At 51.5% G+C, this 24,508-nt stretch overlaps 1 protein-coding gene and 2 long non-coding RNA genes across 8 annotated transcripts in view; 2 read left to right on the forward strand and 1 right to left on the reverse strand.

Moving 5' to 3' along the window:
• Positions 1-679: 679 nt before the first annotated feature.
• On the forward strand, positions 680-18,236 carry LOC140843331 (uncharacterized). Its single transcript, XR_012120955.1, has 3 exons — positions 680-1,366; positions 3,742-3,909; positions 14,502-18,236. It is a non-coding gene; the product is annotated as an uncharacterized lncRNA (long non-coding RNA).
• A 3,734-nt stretch (positions 18,237-21,970) lies between these two features.
• LOC140843480 (uncharacterized) lies at positions 21,971-23,265 on the reverse strand. The gene is made up of 3 exons (XR_012121303.1): positions 23,211-23,265; positions 22,611-22,787; positions 21,971-22,495 (listed from the first exon to the last, which is right to left on the reverse strand). It is a non-coding gene; the product is annotated as an uncharacterized lncRNA (long non-coding RNA).
• Positions 23,266-23,341: 76 nt separating this feature from the next.
• The window catches only part of GAS6 (growth arrest specific 6), a 34,884-nt gene continuing 33,717 nt past the window's right edge, over positions 23,342-24,508 (forward strand). Inside the window, exons 1-2 of one of the 6 annotated variants that reach the window (XR_012120957.1) lie at positions 23,342-23,565; positions 23,702-23,865. Coding sequence is in view for 2 of the 6 variants with exons in the window: in XM_037024777.2 (XP_036880672.2) it covers positions 23,493-23,565; positions 23,702-23,865 (237 nt within the window). In the remaining 4 variants the exon portion in view is untranslated. Of the gene's footprint in view, positions 23,566-23,701; positions 23,866-24,508 lie in introns of those variants that run through there. The other 5 variants (XM_037024777.2, XM_037024779.2, XM_073212293.1 and 2 more) reach the window with 5 other exon arrangements.

The raw sequence follows: 24,508 nt of genomic DNA on the forward strand, positions 1-24,508 counted from the left end.
TATCTGCAGGTGAGCCTGTGTGATCCATTTTGTCCACGGTTCTGTCTGTACTCTCACCTTTAAGGACGTGTCAGCACTTTGGGAGTGCCACCCACCCTGTGCCTCTGCTGGATGTTTTAGAGCATCTGTGATGATCATGATCTTAGTGCCTGAATCCCTGGGACCCACCTCGCCTTCACAGACATTAACATCTTTCTCTCTCTTTTCAAAACAGTCCATGTACATCCACATATGCCTGAGCAGCAGCCTGGGGGCTCCCAAGTGCCTTTCCCACCTCCCTCTGCAGCCCCAGTGGAGTGGGTCATTGGTCACTGGGCCAGGGATGGCCTTTTTCTCTGACTCTCACCTTGGAGCGCGCCTTGCCAGATGTCGGTCTGCTGTCCTTTCTTGGGGTGCCACTCCCACTGGTCTGGGTTTGCAGCCCAAGGAAAGCTACCTTTGGGTCATCTCCCTGACAGTCTATTTCTTTTGTAAGTGCTACAAAGTGACAGGCTCCGATAAGGCCCTCTAAAGTTACAGACAGGCCCTCTGTTTTTGGAGGTAAGCATATTTGGAATACAGTGAATTTTTCAAAGCTGTATTGTCTGTCCTCCCACCAGAAAGCCAGACAGCCAGGGACTATTGTTTGGAAATTTATGGGGACTCTGCTATAACATGCAAATTCTTTGGCCACTGAGGGCCACCTCATAAGGAAAGTATGCACTGGAACAATGGAGGTGTGGAAAGGATTCACATGATTTCCAGGAATAACATTAATAAGCCAAAAATATTAGTTCTCACTGAAGTTTACTGGTGGGCTGTAGTGATGATCGGCCCTCTGGCACTGGGCACTTCAGCACGTTGAGGCCCTTTTCTGTCTCCTCAGCTGTGCACAGGGAAGGCCCAGGTGAGTTGTTCATCTGCTCTGAAGACAGGAAAGGGCCTCCGCGCGGCCCTGCACAGGTCTGTGGACTCCAGGCCACTGCTTGTCTGCATGAACGGTGAGCATGGTGTGGTGGAGGTAAAACACACAGAAAGCGGAGCCAGACCAACAGCAACCTGCACGCACACGAGCAGAAAATGCATGCAGAGGCCATATCTCTTGGGGAGTTTGCATTGTAAAATGTCATTATAGGAAATCTGGGGGAAACACAAGAGAAAGAAGCAATAATTTGGAGTGCCATCCACTGGACAAAACCATGGTGAACATTTTTGCCATATTTTCTTTGAGAACTTTCTTGGAAAAAGTGTATCGCCTAGGACACCTTACCATGCCTCAGGCGTGGATGGATGAATGTCACTGACCCTGGACAAGCATCACTTGATTTCTTCTCATCCTCCGTCGGGAGAACTTACCACAGCCCACTTGATAATCTCTGTTAGACATGTGAGTTTTATATTTTCACTATTATAAATAATGCTACCCTATAATGAATATTTTTGGGCATAAGGATTTTTTCCACACATTGAATTTCTTCCTTTGGGTAAGTTCCCAGAGATAGATTATTGGAATGAGGGTTGTTTTTAAGACTCCTGATACATATTACCTGGCTCACCTGACACTAGCCCCAGTGCTTTTAGTTAAATAAGATTTATTCAAGTATTGAAACACTTGTGTTTTGTTGAGAGTTTTGGGGAGGAGTTTCTTCTACTTTGCAGAGATGCTAAATAAATAGTACAACACTTGGTGTTTAAGAGTCTGCTGTGAGGGTTATGTTTTTTTCCTGTATTTATGGAAATACTTTGTGCATTCAACACACAGGGTGCTGGGAAAGAGGCTCAGAAAGAAGTGAGCCTAAGTCTCCGTGAGTGAGGGCCAGCCCCCCAGGGGCCCCAAGGCACCAGCCAGGTCAGACCTAATGCTCATGGGGCAGGTGGGAGGGGCACACGGCCCAAATGCATGGTGCAGAAGAGGCACAAAGCATGCCCACCTCGCTGTGGCGGGACAGTGGGCAGCCCTTCATGCCTGCCAGGGCTCACACTGAAGAAACAGAGAGCTCGCAAGAGTTATGACATTTTCCCCAGGAGCTCTGCTCTGGTTTTCAGTGATTCGTTGCTTCCAGGTTGAACAGCTCAATATGTTTTGTTTCCTGAACCAACCCTGCAGGTTCCACAGAGCAGAAGAGAAGCGGGGAGGTGCTGGGGCAGCAGTGGGGGTGCAGGCCCCTGGTGCCAGGCCTGGGCGGATGTCGCCCCACTCCTGCCAAATCGGAGGCCCTGTGATGCCCTGGCGGCTTCCAGCGGGCGGGGTCCCCACTGCTCTGCCCGCGGTCCTTAATCGTGGAAGAGAGGCTTCCATCCTCCTCCAGCCTGTGGGTGGTCATGATGAAGTCCAGTCCTGCCCTGCTAGGGCCCAAGGTCCCATGAGTGAAGATGTGTTCTTGTTCCAGCCCCTTTCAAGTTTGAAATAAGAGCCCCAGGTCCCATGAGCCTCGCGTGGACAGCTCAGAGCACCTGAATCCCTGCTTTGCTGTGAGCACCGAGAACGTAGCTCAGTGCAGGAGAGAATGCTGGGACATGTGCTGCTCAGTTTTGAAGCTGCCCCAGCACTGACCCCTTTCAGGGGCAGCCTCCCGCTAAGGGGTCTCACGCATCTCCCACTGGGGTGACCACGGATCTTGCCTGTAGAAGCTCCGAACCTCAGGCTCCCACACCTGCTCTTTCTTCACAGGCTCTTCCCATGGATTATTCTGAACCACCCCTGGGGCCTCCTGTGCAGGTTTCTCAGGGCTGTAGACACACTACCAGCAGGATGCCATGGACACTCGATCTAGAAAGTGGTCAGGAAATCAGGGCCCCGCACCCTGACTCAGCCTTGGCATGAGCCCCCACCAGCAAACTGGGCATGTGCACACTTGGGTACATCCCTTTCAGCTGCTCTGTGATGGGAGGAGGGCGAGGAGGGCGGTGCAGGAGGCTGGGGGCCACATTTCCTCCTGAGAAATAGAACGTTCCGCAGAATCGCGGTGCACACTGCGGGAAAGGGGCCAGGCTGAGTGCAGATGCCGTCCAGCTCCTCCAAGTTCAAAACCAGGCCAAACTGACCTTTGGTGGAAATGTGGGTGCCTGGCTGCCTCTGGCAGGTGGTTGGGCGTACTGAGCAGGGGCACCCTGTACCTTGTCAGGACTGAGGGTCACACAGGACTCTCAGCTTTGCAAATCGTACAACTTGTTACACGTAAACTTTACCTCCAAAGCCCTACCACCCAGAGGTGGCTTGACCAAAACACCCAACTCAGCCCTGCTAAGAACTTCCAGGGTCTTTCCTCTAGGCTGGCTTCTCGCACCCAAACTAAACTCTGCTTAAAGCTCTAGGGTGTCGGGTGGCTCTTGAAAAACGGTTTCATTCCAAACAGCTTTCCTCTCTTCGCTTCCTGGGCTGGATTGTAAACAATGAAATGGACAGTAACCTCAAAAACAAGCCTGCTAGCCTTCCATCTTTTCCCCTTGATCGTTCGTCTGAAAACAGTCTCTTAACTGCAGGGAAGCAGCGTGTGGGGCCACCCCCAACCCGTCTCCACCCACACAATTCACCACTCTACAAATGTTACACAAACAGGGCCTTGGGTCCGTGCCTCTAAGCCTGGCTTCCTCCCTCAGCCTACAGCTGCTGAGACCCACCTGTGGGTGTAGGCTGGTCCATGGTGTGGATAGACAGGTGTTCTCTACTCAGGGTGAAGGGCATCGGAATTGCTTCCAGTTTTTGCAATTGCAAATAAAGCTTCTACAAACTTATGTGTGAACATGGTTTTATTTTTCCAGATCAAATGCCAAGGAGTGTGACTGCTGTTGTATGGCAAGTGAGAAGCAGCCCCACTCTTCTCCGAGGTGGCCTACCTGCCACTCCACCCGAGGGGCAGAGAGAGGTCTGGTTCATCAGCATCCTCACCTGCATGGTGCTGTCATCGTCTATCTTGGCCATTCTGACAGGTGTGTGTAATCTCTCGTGTTTTTATTTGCATCTCCATCACTGCTGATGATACCCGTGAAGGGGCTGTTCATATGTTCATATCTTTTGCCCATTTCTAGGTAGATTGTCTGTTTTATTGCAGCTGAATTTAGAGAATTTTTCATATATTTTGGATGCAAGTCCTTTGTCAGATCTGATTTGCAAGTATTTTCTCTCAGTCTGTGACCTGTCTTTTCAGCCTCTTAATAGGATCTTTTGCAGAAGTTTTAACACTCACCTATTTCAATGACTTCACCCAGTCACTCAAGCCCACACCACCTGCAGTAAGGCCCACCCCCCATTCTTCATATCCATCCCGTCCTTCCAACATTCAGACCCTTTGCTGAGCACCTACAATGTGAGGGACATGGAGTGTGAAGCCTGGCGAAGTCCACGTGCAGAGAGTAATTGTGACTCAAGGGACCAGCAGGTGGGAGGGACCTGAGTCAGTCCTGGGTGGGGGTGCAGGACAGGGTTCCAGCGGCTGGAGCCCTTCGCTGAGGTTGGAAGGATGGATGGAATGGGGCTGTGGTGGTTGAGTGGGGGAGAGGCCGTGGCAACATCTGAGGGCTGAGGCCCCAGGCTGGCTGCATGGAGACTTCAGTCCAGGCCCTGCCCTACGGCCGCCTGTGGCATCACGGGTCAGAGGCCCCAGCCGCTCATAGACACGGGCCTGGTGGTACCATCCCCTGCTGACTTCCCAGCGGGGGAGCTGTGCGGATCAGGAGAGATGCCCCCGTAGGCCCGGAGGGAAGACTCACTCCTGGTCCATCTGCCGTGCCGACTGCCTCCCTTCCTTCTTCCTTCTCAGCAAAGCACACTGTCCCACCATCAGAGAGTGGGACAAGGGGAGGAATGTACCGGCCACCGGTTCCATCTCTCCACTCTCTGCAGCAGAAACCTTATTTTTTCTTCCAAGTTTTCCCATCTGATAACTGGTGGGAAATTGCCATCTTAAATAGCAATCCGTGATCCTGAGATGAACAGCAGATTCTTGCTAGTGCAGTGTGAAGCCAAATTGGGTGTAGGCTGGAGTGTGTTGGCTCATCCGAGGCAGTTTAGCTGTCTTAGTGCCCCAAAGACATCCCTATAAAACAGGGTCTCATATGAGGCGGCTCCAGAGCCAAGCCACACGTCTTTGCACTGCCAGGCAGCCCCCAGGCCTTTCTTCCAGGAGACACGCTCCCACGGGCCCTTGGCGCGGGCAGGTTGGGTGGTTTACAGCTGGGGAGGGAAAGGAGGTGGGTCATGGGAGTGGCAAACCTGATCTGATTCTACTTTTCAAAGTCTGTGCCGCCCGGAATGACTCACTCAGCTTGACCTTGGACACCTCAGCTGTGGAACAGGAAGAACACTGCTTACGCATAAGGCTTTGTATTGAGGATTCAAAATAAAATACTTAAAAGATAAATTGCTCAACAAATGATATTAGGGCAACCAATTTTCCATTTGGGTAGATCAAAGCTCCTGCTCTGTGCTCTTCACCCCATGTATTACAACACATTTCAGACAGATCAAGGATTTCAGTGTGAAAGAACAAAAAGAGAAACACAACAGAAGGAAATAAGGGCCCAGATTTTTGTGATCTTGGAATGAAGCTGCTCTGAGGAAAATTCAGATACAAAATCCAGGGGCACTGAAGGAAAGGCTGACAACCTTGACTCCATGACACTTTTTAAACTCTTCATGGAAAGAAGCATGATAAAGAACAGAAAATCTGGAGGACGTTCGCTGTACTCGACACAGATGCCATCCCTCCAACATGAAAGGAACCTGGTGAAGTGCAGGCTGGCTCTGCAGGGACCGCCACGAATTCTGGACATGGTACAGAACCAGTGCTCACGGGCACCGGAGGGTCCACAGGCAGGACACGCAGGGGTCCCGGTGGCGACAGGGCTCTGCATGCCCAGCTTTTGGACGTCAGTATCCAGACTCTGACATCCCCCTGGCTTTGCAAATTGTAACCACTGGAGAGAAACTGGGTAAAGAGCAGGGAAAATCTATGTTACTTTTTACAACTGAGTGTGAACCACCAATTATCTCAAAGTAAAAAGATTTAATTAAAAAAATCAATTTTTGTAATTTACAGGATTACAGAATAAAGGATTCATTCACATGATCATCTCAGCAGATGCACAGAAAACATCTGACAAAATTTAACAAAGATTCAAAGATTCATGATTTAAAAAACACCCAGCAAACTACAAGAACCAAAACTAGAAGAATATAACAAAATAGAGGGGAATTATCTCAACCTGATAAAGGGCATTTAAAAATCTACAGGTAATATAATGCTTACCAGTGAATATCAGACCACCCCCACTATTTCTTTCCAGCATGTCCTGGAGGTGACACGCACAGCAATATGGCAAGAAAGACCTCCAGGTAAACAGAAACCTCACACCTACAGCTATGACTCTATGTATCTGGTTCCTTTTATCTGCCGTGTCATATCAGCTCTCAACAAAAAGTTACAAGGCTAACTAAAGGCAAAAACACTGTCTAAACAGATAAAACAAGCATCTGAACCAACTCAGATATGGCAGAGATTTTCAAATGATCAGACCAGGAATTTAAGATTACCACAATTATTAAGCAAAGGGCTGTAATGGGAAAAAAAGGACAATATACAGCAATAGATGGGAAATGTAAACAGAGAGCTGGGACCTCTAAGAAAGAATAAAAAGGAAATGCAAGAAATAAAAAAGCATTCTAACAGAAATGAAGACCTTGATGGACTCACTACTATGAAAGAATCAGTGAGTTTGAAGATATGTCCCAAAATATTTTGAGATTAAACAACACACTAAATAACAAATGGGTCAAAGAAAAAACTTCCAGGGAAACTAAAGAACTATTTTAAACTAAATGAAAATGAAAATGCAGCTTATAAAATCTGTGGGATGCAGCAAAAGCTGAAAGGGACCCTCAGGGCAATGAAGGTCATATTAGACAAAAAGGAAGATCTCAAGTCAATCATCTAAGCTTGCACTGTGAGGAACAAGGAAAAAGATAAGCAAGTTAAAGCCACAGTAAGACTAAAAGAAGTAATAAATCAATGGAATTGAAAACAGGAAAACAATAGAGAACAATCAACAAAACCGAAAGCTAGGTCTTTGAAAAGATCGATGAAATTGATAAACCTCTATCCAGAATCACCAAGAAAAAAAGAGAAGATACAAATTACTAGCATCAGAAATGAAAAGGAGGCCATCAGTACAGATCCTATGAACATTAAAAAAATTATAAAAGAATGTTGTGAACAGATCTATCCCCGCCCATTTGAAAACCTACATAAAATGGACAAATTCCCTGAGAGACACAGGCCACCAGAATGCACACAGGGGGAGATGGATAATGTGAACAGGCTCATATCTACTAAAAAAATAGAATTAATAATTAATGATCTTTCAAAACAGAAAGCACCAGACCCAGATGGTTTCACTGGTGAATTGTACCAAACATTAAAGGAATGAAATATACCAATTATCTGTAATCTGCTATAGAAAATAGAAGCAGAGGTCATGTTTTCTAATTCATTGTATGAGGCCAACATTACACTAATATAAAAATCAGACAAAAACATTATAAGAAATGTGAACATAGATGCAAAAATCCTCAACAAAACATTACCAAATTGAATTCAACAATGTATAAAAGGAACTGTGCACCATGACCAGGTGGGACTTACTCCAGGTGTGCAAGTCTGTTTGACATGTGAAAATCAATTAATGCAGCCGTCACATGGCAGGCTAAAGAGGAAACATCATATGAGCCCATCAGAAGGTACAGAAAAAGGATTTGATAAAACTCCAACACCCATTCATTTGTCATTCAAAAGTCTAATCAAACTAGAAGGGAACTTCTTCAACTTGATAAAGAACATCTACAAAAAAAAGTCAGCTAACATCATACTTCACAGCGAGACACTCAACGCCTTCTTCCTAAGAGCAGGACCAGGAAGACTTGGCATTGCCAAGGTGTCACTTCTCCCCAACTTGATCTGTAGATTCAGTGCAATCCCAGTCAAAATCACAGGGCCCTATTTTGTGATTCTCAATAGACTGATTTTAAAGTTTATATGGACGGGCGAAAGACGCAGAATAGTCAATACGAATGTTGAAAAGAGCAAAGTCAGAGAACAGGTACTACCCGACTTTCAGATCTGCTTTGAAGCCACATTAACCAAGACCATGTGGTATTGGTGAGAAAGCAAATGGATCAATGGATCATAATGGGCAGCCCAGAAATACAGCCACATAAGCACAGCCACCCGATCTCTGACTGAGAAGAAAGGGTGGTCTCTTCAATACATGGAGCTGGAACGACTGGACATCCACATGCAAAAAAAAAAAAAGAATTAGACATGGAATTTAACCTAGGAAATTAAAGATTTTTGCTCTCAGAAAGACATTGTTAAGAATGAAGATAAGCCACATTCTGGGAGAAAATATTCGCAAGCTCACATCTATAAAGGGCTGTCAAACTGTACCAAGAACTCTTAAAATTCAACAGTAAGAAAACAAATCACTGCTTTAAAGTGGGCGAGAGCTCCAGGGCTCTGGCTAGGCAGGGGCCCCTGCTCAAAAAGGAGTGGATTAGACTCAGGAGTGACCGGGGATGACCTGGGACAGTGGCTTCTGAAATGTCTGCTGGCCTCCGTCTGGTCCTGGGTCCAGGGTGGGGCTCACACAGCAGACCTTCCTGGGGGCTGCAGGCCGAGGTCAGGGTATGGTAGGGTCGGTTCAAGGGGCCTCTTCTACACTGTGCCTGCAGGGGGTGAGGACTCCTGCCAGGACACCAGTCCCCCCCGGGTGCCCTCATGACCTCATAAACCCTAGTCCCTCTCAAAGGCCTGCCCCTTGGCTCCGTCACAGAGGCCCCCACATGGACTTGGGGACACATTCAGGCCATGCCACCTATAAGCGCAGATGCTCGGCAGAAGGTTGAGTCTAGGGCTCAGCGTGGTTGAAACCTGAGTGGGGTTGCCAGAGGCCTTCCTGCCTCTCTCTGAAGGTGGCCTACCCTACATCCCTGACCAAGCACCCCCTCATCAGCCCCGAGTGTTGGTGGGGCCCCCCTGAACACTGGGTGAGCCTCAAGGTCCTTCTCCCCAGCCACCCCAGCCCCCAACCCTGTCAGACCCTGGCGCAGGACCCTTCCAGCTTCCCATCCCAGTCCACAGTGAGGACTTTACCACCCAGGTAGCCTCAGGCTATGTGCACCACCACCCGAGACCTCAGAGCAGCCCCCACCCCCCACCTGCGGTCCCAGGCAGGCCCCCCCACTGCTGGGAAGCCCCTGGGTCAGGCATCTGCTTCTCCAGAGCCTCGCTCCTCCTGCAGCCCACTTCCTCTATCCCACACAGGTGTCCCTTTCCCTGGCCAGACCCCCAGAAAGGCAGGAAGGGGCCGCCCTTCCTGGCACATGGGCAGCCAGCTACGTCTCATCCCGCTGTGGGTAGCACACACGAGCCCCGGGTTAAGATCCACCCCGGGGAAGGGTGAACGTGGGGAGGTTCTACGCATGGTTGCATGTGTTTTGCCCCTTGTCTGCAGTCTCTCTCTGGTTCCTGGAAAATCATGTGAACAGAAAGAAAGTCTGAATCCATGAGTGAGCGAGGGAACCGGGAGGGAGTTGAGGCTGAGGGCCAGGGTGGGCCAGCACCTGAGAGGGCGTCCCGCTGCAGGAGCAACTGCGAGCACTGGCTTCCGGGTGCCAGGAGGTCCAAGGGACGGGCCGCCCAAGGCAAGGAGAGGGTGCTGCGCCCCCATCGCAGTGAGGCAATGGCAGCCGTGCGGTTACCCCAAGCCCGGGGACTGACCCCCCACCCCACGCAGCGGCCTCTGCCGGACAGCCCACGACGGATGCCAGGATGTCTGTGTTCTAAAAGCCATTCTCACCTGATGTGCAGGCTTTATTGCGCTATCACTTCTGTGCTTGACAACATTTAGTGGTTCATCTGAGCTTTATTTCAACATGTAAACTACAGCACAACAGAATCCCAGCGCACCATCTGAAGAGAGACCTGGACCTCCCTCCGCCTTGGTAATATGCCTCTCAGATGCACAGTACATATTTTTACGTAGCTCGTGTGGTACCCTAAGTCATCCACATCCAAGGCCCAGAACTGGGGAATATGTCACCTAGTCTGCAAGAGGGACTCTGCAACGGGATTGAGTTTCTGAGATGGGAGGCGACGTCACCATCCAGGTTGGTCAATGCACCCACGGTCCTCACAAGGGGAAGAGGGCAGTGGGCAGTCAGGGCTGCAGTCTGGAAGGCGGTGCACTGCCTGTTTGATAAAGGGGATGAGGCCGCGAGCCCAGGAATGCAGCACCTTCAGGAGCTGGGAAAGGCCGGGAGTGCCTGCTCCCGGAGCCCCGGAGGAAGCAGCCCTGGGACGCCTTTACGTTAGACTCCTGACCTCTGGAATGGTAAGAGTAAATCTGCGCTGTTTTAAGGCCCCCAAAGGCTAATTCTTTCATTCAATAAATGCCACACAAGGGACACGACTGTGAGCCCAACAGCCTAGAGCATGGACGGTGGCTCATGTAGATGTCCCGCCACGGGATTCAGGTCCTAGGCTCATCACGTCATATATGTTCAGGCAGCAGACTGGGCTGATGGTTGTATGGGGCTGGGGTGTTGGGGGCGACACAGTCAGAAACACACAGACCCCAGGGAGAGTGTGCCCAAGCCACGTGGCAGCAGCTGCTCTCAGAACAGCCCAACACTGTGGCCGCCAATGAGGTCAGGTTCCAGCAGGACCTTTAGCGTCCTCTTCACAGGATGTGGCCACTCATGTTAAGAAAACAGCCCAGCCTGGGCACGGGGCCCCTGTGCCCCTCCAGCCCGTACCCCATGCTCACAAAGCCTGCGTCATCTCCGCAGAGCGCCCTGCCCTGCCCATGTGCTATTGCACATAAGGTTCAGATGCTGTCTCAGCTTAACTCGAAGACCTTTTCCAGTAAAGCAAGTGGCTTCTGCCCACAAGAAAGAGGCCTTCAAAAGAGATTTCTATTTATACTTAACACTGTTTATTTAGCAGACAGTATCAATAAATAGACAAATATTCAGAACATGTAACTATTGTTTAAAATAGTCCTGTAATTAATAGCAAATAAATGGTATTAATATCAAACTATTAATAATATTAATGTTAATATTTATGGTGCATGTTATAACTACTTCGTTAATAAAATAACACTTTATTATTACATTTCTGACATATATTAAAATATAAATTACTACATATTTATGTAATATAGTTAATATATAAATGGCCTTAAAGGACATTAACCCATGTTGTAGGTGACCCAGCCACATTCCTCTTTTAATACCTGTGGACATCCAGTTACTTAAATTCTCTTTGAACCATCTTATCAACTTTCTGGTTGCTTCATTAATGAGTTAATAACTCCTGGACACTTGTTCATTCTATATTTGCAAGAGACTCGGGTCTTGAAATTTTTGAAACTATGCTTTGTCATCCCTGTGAGCAGAACCCTCAGCTGCAGGTGGGTCGGGGCAGGACACCCCCAGTGAGGTTGCAGGGCCACAGGCCTGCAGGTCCCATGAAGCCTCTCCCAGCTCTACCCTCCTGCTGCCCAGCACTGGGCCAAATGTGCCCGCGTATCAGTGCTGAAGACCTGCCCGGTCACTCAGAATGACCTCAGGGAGGTTGCAGATGGAATTAGTCAGCATAAGGCCGTACTGGGGTGGGTGGCCCGGCCACGTGGCCGGGTCCTCCTCTGAAGAGAGGTGAAGCTGTGGGGTGCCGTGGAGGCAGAAGCTGGGAGGGGTGTCTCTGGCAAGCACCCCACACATATGCCAGAAGCCACGAACGGGCAGCTCATCCTGGGCCTCTGGAGGGAGCCACCCAGCACCCTGGATCTGGAGTTCACCCCCAGATTGAGGACAGACTCTCATGTCACAAGCCACCTGGCAATGGTCCTGGGTTCCTGCGGCCCCAGGACACAGACACACCCAACAAGCCGGACCTCTAAGGCTGGGCATCTGGCGGGCTGTCCTTGAAGGTCAAAGCCGGCTGTGTGCCGAGCTGGCGGGTGCCTGGTGCTGCTGCGCAGGTCTGGACACTCTCCACGCTGTATTTCCAGACCTCTTCAAGCTCTGTGTCAAACCGTTTTTTTTTAATTAACTGAAGCGAAGCCCATCAGTTGTTTAGAAAGCAAGGCTCAGCGGACAGCGCTTCCAGGAGACGGGATGATTCACAGGACTCCCTGGGAAGAGTTGTGGTGATGCTTCACCAGCACCCAGGATCCAGTGTCTGCCAACACCAGTGGGTGGGCTAGAGCCGAGGTCATCTCCCGGCTCGCTCGTTCACCTCCCACCCCACGCTGTGCTGGCTTATGCGCAGCTGTGAAAGGCCAGTCTACTGCGTCCCCTCTGCTGCCAGACAGAGGGCCAGCCCGTACCCCATCCCGCACCCCCTCCCCAGGTCAGAGGGACCCAGCCTGGGGGACCACTGGCTGGGATTCGCTGAACACCGCCCCTCATCCACAGCGAGGCCTGGAGGGTTTCGGGGACCCGTGGACCTGCTGGGTGACTGTCAGCGACCGAGCAGGCCTCCCGGGCCCGGCCAGGCTCCCCACGAGGATTCTCCCTGAGTGCAGCACAGCCCTTCCACGGCACAGAGCCCAAGGCGAGGCCTGAAGTGACCACAGTCCTGGTGACCTCGGGCTCCCTCACGGCCCTGGGTCTCCGATTGGGGTTCGTCAGCACTTTCTCCAGGAAAAGTCCACGGCCACCTGACTCCTCCCGTGTGAACTGCACAAGCCGCCCCAGTCTTCAGAGACAGTGGCTGGGGAAGATGGCCACTGGTGTGTTTCTAGATGAATAAGCTAACATGTGACCTTTCACAGGGCCTGACAGCCGTTACAGAGCAAGGGAGGAGGTGGTCTGGCCGTGCACCCCAGCAAAGCATCCTGACCCCCTTTGTCATCAGGCCTTTTAACCTGAGGCCCGAATCAGGCCGTGCCCACCAGGGGACCCCAGGGACGTTTTCACAGGAGCGTGTGGCAGGTGGGGTGGGCTGCCTCGTTCTGCCGCAGCCCTCAGGTCCCCACCAAAGTCGTCCTTGTTAAGGGCTCCTGCTCTCCCTTGGGGGGCTGCTTGACCTGTAAATTATATTTGTCATGACAGTGAGATACGCTTACTGTAAGAAAGTCAATAGGCGCAGAAATAAAAAGGGGAACTTTCCCTCCGTTGCCCACAGGCGACTGCTGCCAGCAGTGTCCCCAGGCATGTCTGTGGCCTGACAGTCACCGCTGTAGTGTGTTCTGCACATGTGTGCACTATGGGGCCCCCTGCTTCTTACATTTTTGCCCAGGACGAGCCCCGGAGGCCCCATGCCAACTCGCCCGAGACTCCCCTGGCTCACCACCAGATGGGGCCCTGCCCTAGGGGTGGCATCTCTCGGCTCTGTGAGCCCGGGTGCTCAGGGTCCCCTGCTCTGGCCTGTCTTGGTGACACTTCACAGTCATCCATGTGCTCCAGGGGGCTCCCAGCGCTTCCCAGGCTGGACCACCAGTGGGTGGGATGAGATGGCACAGCAGGCCCACCGCCTGATGCTTGCCTTCTGCTCTGGCATCAAAGCAGAGACCAGAGGCCCCTGGGCTGTGCGGCCATGGCCGAGCTCAGCCAGCCACCACACTCCCCAGGGGATGCGGTATGTGGCTCCCAAGTCCAGATTCTCACCTCCCAGGAAGGCATCTCAGGTGCAAAGTGAAGACTCGTAGCCTATGTCCCAGGACTACCAGGTATGAAGCAGGAACACCACCATGAAACATGCAGCATCCTCAGGAGCTGGCCGGGCGTGAGTTGCTGTCACAGCGGTGGGCGTGCCCCCTCCTCGGTCCCGACCCGGTCACCCCTCCTCTGAAGCCCCTGAGCTTCCGTACATGCTTTCTTCTGGTGCTTGAGGGGGTCAGACAGGGTGATGGAGGAGCCCTAGGCCAGTCTGCTGACCGGCTTCCCTCACGGAGGCCGATTCCAGGGCCTCCTGATTCCAGGGCACCTGATTCCAGGGCTGCTTGTGGTCCGAGGTGGCCTCAGGGCTGGGAAGTGTGCACCTATTGGCCTTAGAGGGTGGTGCTGACGCCTGCATTGTGCAGACAATTCCACATAAATTGCACCCACATAAAATGTCACACGTGCCTCTGTTGATAAACTTGGAACAGGAGAAAAATAGGGAGGAGGGTGGAGGGGTCTGTGCTCCAGCTGGGGCATCTGGCCCTCTCTGGCAGCACGGGGGACACGGGGGCTTCTGAGGCTGAAGCACCATGGGACTACTGTGGTCTGGATGGGACAATCCTTCCAGCCCTGAGCTCAGCCGTGGCCACTCGACCCAGGCCCTAGGAGCCTCTGGTTTCCACCTCGATGCCAAAGCAGAAGACAAGCGTTAGGTGGTGGCTGGGATGCCCTGTGGCTTGGGTCATAACACTTAGACGTTTGGCTCCTGTGACGTCAGGCATAAGGCACCGCTTTGCAGGTCAGAAGCCCCAGAGCATTGCTGTCACCCACTGGGCACCTCTCCCTTCCTTTTCCTAAGGCTGCAAGATAGTGTTTGCGGATGGGCAGCAGGAAAACACGCGAGGGACCTCAGAGCGCAGGACGTCCCTGCCGGGATCCTCGTGAGGATCAAAGTCGCAAAGCCTTGTCACTCGGGGTGTCACTCGACAGCATGCGAGGGCTTGCTCACCACGTTCTGAGGACCAGGTCCCACCCAGCGCCCTGGGCAAGGCAACCTTGGGACCCCATTCCACAGCCAAGCCACAGGCTGACCCGCTTTCAGCGCTGGGCTGGCTGGTGTCTCACCACGGAGACGGTGGTCAGCAGCCCAGGATCTGCTGTCAGATCTTTGCCTGATTCACTGAAGCATCTTTGCCTGTGTCCTCCTCCTCTAAGCAAGGCTTGGCAGCAGAGGCAGGTACATGGCTGCATGGGCAGCATGGCTCTTTTGGGGTGTGGCACGCAGCGCCCCAATGAACATGGTCTCCTGAGTCCGGCCGGCATGGCCTGCCATGCCGGTGTGGCTCCTGGTTAGCTTGTCATCTGTCCACTAGGGAGGATCCCACATCAGGTGTCACCCCTCCCTGTGGCCCAGGTGACTCACAAGGCAGACCACAGGATGGCACATCCGAATGAGTGTGAAAGGGCCATGCACCCCCAGCCTGGCTGCCCACCTCCCAGGGGACAGCCACAGACCCTGGAGCCAATGTACTGGATGGCACACGCGGAGGTGACACAGGTGAGACGGGTGATCGCACGCTGTCTGCGGTCCGACTCTGCGACCCTGGGGTCAGTAGGGTAGGAAGCAGAGGTTGGCAACCACATCTCTGACATCCTGGGATAGCACGTCCCCTTCAGGAAGTCCCGGAAATGTCACTATTTCAGCAAATGGCAACTAAACAGATGGTCGGTATTATGCTAGGACGTCAGGAGCCACAAACATGGAAGAAGGGAGACTGAGGGGGTGAGGAAAACCACACACAAGTGGGTGCACACAGCACCCACCCCGTCCCACGGGCACGAAGGTCCCAGGGCCCCTCCCTTTCACAGGCTCCTCTCAGACGCAGCCCTGCTCCGAGCACCTCGCGCCTCCTGACCGGCTCAGCTGCTTCCCTGCACCTGATTCCACCAGCCCACCGCTCCTGCCCTGGGCCCTAGACCCCGGCCTTCCTGGGGCCAGGCTGCCCTCATAGCCCGGAGAAACAGAAGCTGACCACCCCCAGGCCTTCCCAGGGCCCGGCCGCCAAGGACAAAGGGGGACACCAGCGGCTGTGTCATGGTTACCATGCTTTGCTTTAACATCCAGCTGAAGTGGGTTCAGAGTTACTTAGCTAAGGAAATTCATCTAGGATACTAAATGGATATAAAAAGAATATTTTCTAACAGGTTTGCAAAATATATGTCTTTGTCACAATAATAAATTAGAACCCACCTGCAGTTCGGTGGGGCAGTGGATGGGAAACCCAACACCCCCTGCCTGCCCGCTGAGACGGGGGCACCAGATGTCACAGTCCAGTGCCCAGTAACGTTTCCTATGAGCTGTGGGTGTGCAGCAAAGGGCTTATCAAGCCCTACAAAGCAATTTCAGGGCTTCAGACTTTTCAGACATACTTCTAAGCCAACTTACATACTTTTCTAACAAATAGTTTTATCGGCCAGAAGGGGAAAAAATGTTTTGAATAAAAGTTATTGTTCTGGAAGCTCTATAAACTGTGAACTCTCCAATCACGGCACGGTTATCTACACCTCCAAGACACAAAGCTATTCTTCTAGATAAGGGCCATCTGTTGCATTTGTCTGCCCAGCAACTTTTCCCTTTTGGAGCTCTGCCCACCCCATAGGCCGCTGATCATGCAGCACATTTCAGTGCACACACTCACGTGGCCACAGCTCAGGCGTGGGAGACCAGCTGCACCAGGCCACCCACACTCACACCTGAATTCCAGCCGCCCTGGAATGCATGTGCATCCTCTGGATGTGTGGATATGTGCCATTCCTGTGCTGCCAAAGGAAAGGCTGACTGCAGAAAAGCAGGTCCCTGTAAGTGGAAGCTGAGTCCGGGCACACTGGGTGCTAGGGTCCATGAGGCCTGAACTTTTCCATCACCCCAACAAACACAATCCCATTTGCGCTGGTTTCTGTACATGCGGGACGCACCTGATTAGCCCACAATTGAAATTTGCACATCCAGTCAGTCACCCCTGGCCTCATGCTCTGTCCCAAGTGCAAGTGCACCAGGACAACTGTGGCAATAGTCACGCTCCACAGCACTGCCCCAGTCACCCCTGCTCTCGGCACCCCAAGGCCTGCAAGTCTCAGAGCTTGCTGGAAGCCCAGGTGGCCCCAGCTCTGTCCTGGGCCTGGTACCGTCGAGTGTCTGCCCCCACAGGCTTCCTGTGGGACAGCTCGTCCTTTAGTTCTTGTGTGCAAGACCTGAATATGGGAATGTTCTGGATTGAACTCATACCTGGTAAGTGAACTAAAGACATTTGGAGACATGCAACAGCCGAGAGAAGGCATCACCAACAGGCCTGTGCTAGAGACCCTTGAAGGGCTTTAGGACAGTGACACCAGATGGACTCAGGATCTCCTCAAAGGGACAGCACAGGACATGGTGAGAAGATGGGTAAGCAGAACAGAGTTTTTCTTATTATCTAAGTACTTTTAAAAGAATTTCTTACAGCAAAAACAATGGCAGTGTATTATAAGGCTTCTGCCAAATTCAGGTGCCCACTAAAGTCAGCTGGCAGCGTGAGACAGCACAGCAGTTACAGGGAGTAAGCCAATGACGGAAATAAAATTTGATCACAAAAAATACTCGTTAATCCTAAAAAAGGCAGGAGAAGAAAGGGAAGAATGGACTAGTAGAGAATGAATAATTGGGTAGTAAATTTGGACCCAATCATACCAATAATCGTATTAAGTGAAAATGGTTAAAATACCCCAATTAAAAGGCAGATATTGTCATGCAGGAAAAAAACTCTCTACTGCCTAGTTTTAAAGAAAACACTTTAAAGAGTCAAACAGAGTTAAACAAGGGGAAAGATATGCCATGAAGACACTGATCAAAAAAAAGGTGGCATAGCTTTCTTAATAACCAAATGAATTTCTAAGCAAACAACAGTAAATTCATGAGGATAAAGGGGCCACAAGTATGTAACAATCCTAAGCATCTGTGAACCAAATAAAAGAAGTTCAAAATACATGGAGCAAAGCACAGTGGAACTGTCAGAAGCAGACAAACCCATACTTACAACCGGGGGTTTCAACACTCCATTCTCAGTGATTCGTGGACATGTGGACAGTCAGGGAGCAGGAGACTCGACAGCGTCTGCACCCAGCCTGACCTGGGCACAGCCACGGAGCATTCCATCCCACAGGGGCTCAACACACATTCCTTTGAAGAGCGTGTTTACCAAGATAGGCTCTGCTGTGGCCACAAAACCAGTTTCAATGAGTTAAAAAAGATTCAAGTCATACCAGCATATTTTTTTTCCACAATAAATTAAATTGTCATTTGATAACATAAAGGTATCTGGAAACTTCCCAAATTGTTGGAAACTAAAGAACACATTTCTAAATAACCCACGGGTCAAAGAAAATATCAAAGAAAATTAGTATTTTGAACTGGGTGAAAATGACTGAAACAAACGTGGGATTCAGAATGTGTAGGATGCAGCTATCGGTGTACTGAAGAGAAAGTCATAGCCCCAAACATCTACAGACGGGACAGCACGGGACATGCTAACATAGCAAAGACAATGGCAGTGTATTATGAGTCTCGACTTGGAGGTTTTTCACTTTACCATGGTACAAAAGCAATCTGTGTTCAGTAAAAACCATACTTTGAATTTTGATTTTTATCTTTTCTGGGCTAGCAACATGCAGTAGGACCCTCTCTGTGATGCAGGGAAACAGCAGCACATGGTCATGAGGTCCACAGCCATTCTGTTCTTCACTCCAGGACAGCATTCAATATGTTACATGAGCTGTTCACCATGTATCATGAAATAGGTTTTGTGCTGGATGACTCTGACAAACTGTAGGCTAATGAAGTGTTCTGAGCATGTTTAAGGTGGGCTAGGCTAAGCAGCGGTGTTCAGTAGGTTAGGTGTATTAAATGCATTTTTAATTTATAACATTTTCAACTTGAAATAGGTTTGTCAAGATGGAGAGAAGAAGCTAGACCTCAAGTCAGGTCAGTGACCTCACCTTCCATATTAAGAAACTAGATAAAGCAGAGAAAATGAAATTCAATGTAAACAGAAGAAAATACTATGAAAATTAGACTGCATAGTGATAAAATAAAGAACAGAAAAATAATAGAGAAATATCAATAAATCCAAAAGCTGGGTATTTGGGATCAAGAAGTTTGTTGACTCTCTAGCCAGAGTGATCAGGACGAAAGGAGAAAAGGCACAAACTATCAATATCAGGGCTCAGGGATGAGAGGCATTGCCACTGTGGCTCCACAGATGTTAAAGGGCTATTGTGGGACGAGCTTGTGACAATGTATCCAACGACCTAGGTGAAGAAATAGATAACCTGATAGCCTTACATCTAGTAAAGAAATTGAGTCACAGGTAAAAACCTTCCCAGAAAGAAACCTCCAGGTCTGTATAGCGTCACTGATGAATTCTGCAAGTCACTGAGGAAGAAATTACACAAATTCTATACAAACTCTTCTGTGAAACTGAAAAGGAGGCAATATTTCCAACTCATTCTGCAAGGCCGGCATTTCTTGGATACCGAACCAGATATAGTAGAAGAAAATACCCTCGTAACCACAGGTGCAAAGATTCTTAACAAAATTTTTGCAGATTGAATCAAACAATAATTTAAAAGGGTAATAAATCGTGACCAAGTGGGGTTCATCCCAGGGCAGCAGGGTTGATTTAACATTGGAAAATCAACCAAGGTAATTCACATAGTAATGAATGGAAAACAAAACCATATGATCTTCTCAATAGATGCAGAAAAAGCATTTGATAAAATCCAATATCCATCCCTAATTTTTAAAAAAAGCTCACAAAAATTTGGAAATAGAAGAGAAATGCCTCATCTATGAAAATCCTACAGCTAACATTATACTTAATGGTGTCAGACTGAATTATTTCCACCTGGATCAGGAACAAGACAGGGATATTCACTGCCACCACTTCTGGTCATCACTGCAGCAGGAGGCTGCCAGACAGTCCACAGGGTTAGAGAAGGCGGAAGGAGCTCCCAAGTCACAAAGGAGGAAGTAAAGTGCCTGAAGTGCCTGTATTTACAGACAGCATGATCATCTACGTAAAGACTATTGAGTCTACCAAAAACACGCTGAAACTAGTAATTTAGCAAAGTTAACAAGTTGTAGGATAAATGATAAATATATAAAAATCAAATGTTTAAACAATCAGAAATTGAATTAAAAACATTCACAATAGGATGAAAAAACATGAAATATTTAGGAACAAATTAAAAATGGATCATAGTTCTAAATGCAAAACTCAAATCTACAAAATATCTGAGAGAAAATCTTTGCAATCTTGGGTTAGGCAAATATAACTGAAAAGGCAGAATTCATTTAAAAAAAATAATAAATTGCACTTCAAAATTAAGAACAGAGAGAAAGAACAGAGTTTCATTCTTTAATAGAATGGAAAGACAAGTCATAGACTAGAGGTAAATATTTCCAAATCATACATTTTAATAAAGGACTTATATCCCGAATATTTAAAGAACTCTTAAAACTCAACAAATAACTGGAAAAGCAAACATCCCAAGTGAAAGAGAAAAAGATAAAAAATTTAAACTGACAGTTCACCACAGAATATATTTGAATGGCAATAAGCATATTAGAATTTGCCTGACATTGTAAGTGATTAGGAATCATGTTCAAGCCACAATGAGATGCCAACTATACATCTGCCAGAATGGCTAAAATCATATAGCAGGTGTTGGTGGGGATGTGAAGCAAGCAGAACTCTCATAAACTGCTGCTGGGAAAGTAAAATGGCAAATGGCTTTGAAAAAGTTTGTCAGTTTCTTAAAATGTCAAATACCTATTGTATGGTCCAATGATATTTCCCGGATGTTTCCCCCAAGAGAAATGAAAGCTCATGTACATACAAGAACTTGCACACAAATGTTCAAAACGTTCATCGTTGCTCTACCGGTAATGACCAATTACTGGAAACAAGACAAATGTCCACTGACAGGTAGTGATAGACAACTTGGTGGCATATCCACCCAGCACAACACTACCGAGCAGAGGGGGACGGACTGTGGATACATGCACCAATGTGACGGATCTGAAAATATGCTTACTGAGAGAAGCCAGAGCAAAAAAAGGTACATACCGTATGATTCCTTTTACATAAAGCTCCAGAAAATGCAGCCTATTCTGTAGGGACAGGGAGCTGGCCTGCAGTTTTGGCTGGGGTGGGGCAGGGATGCTCCCATTGGGAGGAATCACCAAAGGGAATGAGGAAATGTGGATGGGTATGTTCTTAACTGGATCACGATGGTGGTTTCACAGGTGTGTACGTACATCATAGATCTATCAGAACTTACGTATGCAGCTTCTTGTATTTCTGTTCTACCTCAATGAAGCTGTTTAAAAAAAAACAAGGAGAAACCAAGTATGAAAGATCCTGCACAGGGTCTTTTGAAGATGAAACAGCAGGTCCTCAGCTCCCATTTATTGAGTGGCTGCATGAATGAAATGCCTTGTAAGTCCTCACCCACCGTCATTACAGAAGAGAGAGAGAACTCTGATTCCCCACGAAGCCCTCGTGTCCCCCACCCCACCTCTCCCCCACACCCGTCACCTTTCCACCTCCTGACCACAGACGGGCTGACTGTTGGTAAAGTGCCAATGCCTGATGTCCAACCTTCCTGTTTCCCCATTGATGTTTCAGGGTTTATAATATAGTGCCTGACAACTCTTGCTAATTTCGGAGCACACTGTCCAAATGGCTTCTTATCCATTTTCCACCTCTGTCTCGGAGCACATTTCCTGCTTTAATAACTAGGTTGAAAATGGAGTTCGCTAGGGTCTGACATTGTCATTGCATTCTGCATTCCATGGGCATCAAAACCAAAATGAGTGAGTGTACGTGAATGCGCTTTACTAAACCGAGTCTCTACATAATAGGCGGTATGGCGGTTACTGGGATACAATCCAGTAGAAGAGGTGAATGGGGAATATGGGGACGGGGAGCAGGTCCAGGGTCCAAAAGGCTCCCTCTGACCAGGGCCCTGCGATGCCCGCTCACGTGGATCAGCCCCAGTGCAGACCCTCCCCAAGGAACCTGGAGCGGCTGTGCCCACTCTCACTTGGGTCAGACGCTGAGAACTGCACAGACTCTACAAACTCTCTTCTCCAGACACAAATAATGCAGGAAATAATTGTAAACAATGCCTAGAGTTCACACACTTCTTGAAATCTACCACGGGCCACCGGTTTAGAACCCCTAGGAAGAATAATAGAAGTAGGATTAACAATTAAAAACAGGTGTAAGCACCAATTTGATAATTTATTGCCCCACCCAGATTTTTTACATCAGTGCCCCTCCAAGAACAAGCTGCAAAATTGATATAATAAATCCTCTTTCCAAGCGCCGCGGCTGCCATCACTTGCTCTTGGAGTGGCTAGGGGACAAGGGGGGCCTCGCGCCTCCAGTTACCGCGTGCAGAGGACCAACCTGTCAAACTGCCCGTTCACGCTGGGCAGCCCTCTCTGGAACATTCGTGCCCGGGACTTAATATGCTGACTCTACTCGCCTCGCCTTCAAACACCGGACCTCAAAGAACCCCCCTGCGGAGACCCCTCCCTCTCCCGCCCGGCAACGAGGCGGGGCCGAGGTCCGCAGTCCGCGCGGAGCCCACCCGGCCCAGCGGCGGCCCGGCCCCTCCGCGCGCGCCTGGCGCGTCCAGCGCGGCTGTCCGCGACGCTCTGGTTTTGTTTGGATTTTGCCCGTGACTTTGCGAAATCTTCCCGGACGAGACAGAAAGGCTTGGTCCCGGCTTGAACTTCAGCTTAAGTATCTAGTGGGAAACCTCAAGATTTTCAATGTCATCATTATGGAAAACAGATGACAAAAGAGAACAATCTCATCCCACTCCCAGGGCTCCGCGGGGACTGGGTTTGACCTCCGTGTACCTTTTCTTTAGTTGTCTTAAACCTTGAGAATGATTAAAGAATGAAAAATCCAAAAAGGATGTAGCAGATTTGGGCGGGGGCCGGCGGCGGCGGGTGGGAGGTTGAACTCGGTAAATGATCGGATGGTACCTGGTCCCGTGGCGCCTGGGGGTCACTTCTTCTGCCCGTTAACCCGTTCTGATTAAACAAACCCAAGCCCTGGCTGGAGGAAACTTCCGGAGGCGCCGGTCTACGCAGGCCCGTCTCGCGGACCCGCCTCTCCCAATTCCTTAGTCTGCCAAGCGAAGACCCGCACGGCGCCCGGTGTCCTGCGAGGAGGGTCCTGCCCGCCCCTCGCCCCTCGTGCGCCCCTCGCCCCTGCGAGGAGGGTCCTGCCCGCCCCTCGCCCCTCGTGCGCCCCTCGCCCCTGCGAGGAGGGTCCTGCCCGTCCGCCGCCCCTCGTGCGCCCCTCGCCCCTGCGAGGAGGGTCCTGCCCGCCCCTCGCCCCTCGTGCGCCCCTCGCCCCTGCGAGGAGGGTCCTGCCCGCCCCTCGCCCCTCGTGCGCCCCTCGCCCCTGCGAGGAGGGTCCTGCCCGTCCGCCGCCCCTCGTGCCCTCCGCACCCCTCGAGCAGGGTCCCGTCCGCCGCGCGCCACCCGGGCCCCCCGCGGCCCCGTCCTGCCCGCCCCGCCCCCGGCCCCGCCCGCGCCCCGCCCCCGGCCCCAGGCCGCGCCGCCGTCTCCGCCCAGACCGGCTGCGAGCGCCGAGGTGCCGCCGCGATGTGACCTTCAGAGCCGCGCGCACGGGATGACCGGAGCCTCCGCCCCGCGGCGCCCGCGGCTCGCCGCGGCCTCCCGGGCGCTCTGACCGCGATCCGCCCCGGCCCGCGCCCCGCCCGCCCCGCCATGCCGCCCGGGCCCGCCGCCGCCCTGGGCGCCGCGCTGGTGCTGGCCCTCCTGGCCTCCGAGTCCGCGCACGGTGAGTCCCGCGCGGGGCCGGGCGCGGGTGGGGCGCGGGGGCCGCAGGCCGGGGCGGGGACGGGGGCGCGGGGCGCGGGCCGCGCTGACGGCCTCCCGCTCTCTCCCGCCGCGACCCCGCCCGCGCCGGGCGGCAGTGGTGCTGCGGGCGCGCGAGGCGGCGCAGTTCCTGCGGCCCAGGCAGCGGCGCGCCTACCAGGTCTTCGAGGAGGCCAAGCAGGGCCACCTGGAGCGGGAGTGCATCGAGGAGCTGTGCAGCCAGGAGGAGGCCCGGGAGGTGTTCGAGAACGACCCCGAGACGGTGAGCGCGGCGGGCCCTGCGGCACCGCGTCCTGGGGACGTGGTCCGTGCGCGCGCTGGCGGGGCCGACCCGGGACCGTGCGTGCGGAGGCGGCGAGTTCGGGAACCCGAAAGGGCAGGGTCACCTGACTGCCCCCCCACCCAGCCCCCTCGGCACCTGCGAGCCCCGGGGGCCCCAGGTCTCCGTCAGCTGTGAGCGGACGCGGGGTCCTGCGGGGACCCCGCCCCTCGCTCCCTTCCGCAGACCTCTGCAGGCGTCCGCACCGGAATGAGGTGGTCCGGGCAGAGCCCTGGCTCCTGCCGGGCCCCCCAGCAGGGTGGGAGCCGGGGGCCCCGGGGCGCCCAGCGGGTCCTCACCAGGGGCAGTGGGAGGTTTGCCTGTCGGAGGAATGGAAAGCGGAGAAATCTGGAATTGCTTGAGGCAGCAGGTCCCAAAATAAGATGACTGGGATGGTGCTGGAGGTGGGGGGACCGGGAGTCAGGGTGAAAAGAAGGCAGAGCCCCTGTGTGCGCCCCGTTCAGCGAGGTGCCCTGCGGAAACGGCTGGTGGCCTCAGGAGCGCCCCTCACTGCCGCAGGGTGGATGTCCGCCGGTAACGGCCCTGGGGACTGCCGGGCACTGGGCAGCGCGCTGCACGGAGCAGC

Source organism: Manis javanica, chromosome 9 (genome assembly GCF_040802235.1).
Source record: "Manis javanica isolate MJ-LG chromosome 9, MJ_LKY, whole genome shotgun sequence".
Classification (NCBI taxonomy): Eukaryota; Metazoa; Chordata; class Mammalia; order Pholidota; family Manidae; genus Manis; species Manis javanica.